A 1,518-nucleotide genomic window follows, 5' to 3' on the forward strand; every position below is an offset into this window, starting at 1 on the left:
TGCAGGACTGTGCCCCCGGGTACACGCGCACGGGCGGGGGGCTCTACCTGGGCCACTGCGAGCTGTGTGAGTGCAACGGCCACTCCGAGAGCTGCCACCCCGAGAGCGGCGCCTGCTCCGTAAGGCCCCACGTCCCCAACCTCCTGGGGGGAGCTGTGGTGTTGGCCCAGCCCTGACACCCCCGATCTGTGCCCCCACTATCCCCCAGGGATGCTTGCACAACACGGCCGGGGACTTCTGTGACCAGTGCGCCCCCGGCTTCTACGGGGACGCCACCGCTGGGACCCCCGAGGACTGCCAGCCCTGCGCCTGTCCCCTCCCGTACCCTGAGAACCAGTGGGTGCCTGCACTGGGCTGGGGGTGCTGGGCTGGGTGCCAGGGAAGGGATGTGCCCTCACCTTGCTCTGTCCCTGCAGGTTTTCCAGGACCTGTGAGAGCCTGGGAGGCGGCGGGTACCGCTGCACCGCCTGCGAGCCGGGCTACACCGGGCAGTACTGCGAGCGGTGAGGCTGCTGGCACCCCAAAACCTGCCCCAAAAACACACCCCCTGGGCTCACCCACAAACCCCATCCCAATATACCCCTCACCGACCCAATATACCCCTCCAAAAACCCACACCATGGCCTCGCTCACAAACCCCATCCCAATACACTCCTCACCAGAACCAACCCCATATACCCCTCCAAAATCCACTCCATGGGCTCACCCCCATATCCCCACCCCAAAACCCCACCCCAATATACTCTTCGCCAGAACCAGACCCAATATACCCCTCCAAAAACCCACATCATGGCCTCGCTCACAAAACCCATCCCAATACACTCCTCACCAGAACCAACCCCATATACCCCTCCAAAATCCACTCCATGGGCTCACCCCCATATACCCACCCCAAAACCCCACCCCAATATACTCTTCACCAGAACCAACCCCAATAAATCCCTCCAAAAACTCACTCCATGGGTTTACCCCCATATACCCACTCTGCTATTCCTTCCCTGATGGGTTCACCCCCATATACCCACCCCAAAACCCCACCCTGACTGGGTCACCCTTATATACCTACCCCCAAAGCCCACCTCCATTGCCTCACCTTCACATACCCTGATGGGCTCACTCCCATTTATCCACCCACACATTCCCACCCCAGTATACTCCTACTGTACCCACCCAATGTGCCCACCCCTGTGAGCTCACCCCAATACGTGCATCCTAAAGAGCATCTGTGTACTCACCCCGACATATGCACCCCAATTTATTCACTCCAGTATACTCACCCTGACAGCCTTTCCCTTACAGACCCACCCCAAAGCGCTCCCCAATATACCCACCCTAATACACCCACCCCAGTGTTCTCCTGCTTCACCCTCCCAATGTTCTCACCCTTATGAGCTCATTCCAGATTTTTGCCTGACATAAGCACCCCAATACACAGCACACCTACCCTGATGGCCTCACCCCAGTGGAGATACCCCAAAGCGCCCACCCTTATACCCGCCTTGACACAGTCACCACCCC

At 59.1% G+C, this 1,518-nt stretch overlaps 1 protein-coding gene across 1 annotated transcript in view; it reads left to right on the top strand.

Moving 5' to 3' along the window:
• The window catches only part of HSPG2 (heparan sulfate proteoglycan 2), a 46,175-nt gene that overhangs the window by 21,806 nt on the left and 22,851 nt on the right, over window positions 1-1,518 (top strand). Inside the window, 3 exon segments of the mRNA XM_031062966.1 lie at window positions 6-119; window positions 209-336; window positions 417-503. Coding sequence (XP_030918826.1) covers window positions 6-119; window positions 209-336; window positions 417-503 — 329 coding nt within the window.

The sequence above is a fragment of the Geospiza fortis genome, unplaced genomic scaffold, assembly GCF_000277835.1.
Source record: "Geospiza fortis unplaced genomic scaffold, GeoFor_1.0 scaffold4, whole genome shotgun sequence".
Classification (NCBI taxonomy): domain Eukaryota; kingdom Metazoa; phylum Chordata; class Aves; order Passeriformes; family Thraupidae; genus Geospiza; species Geospiza fortis.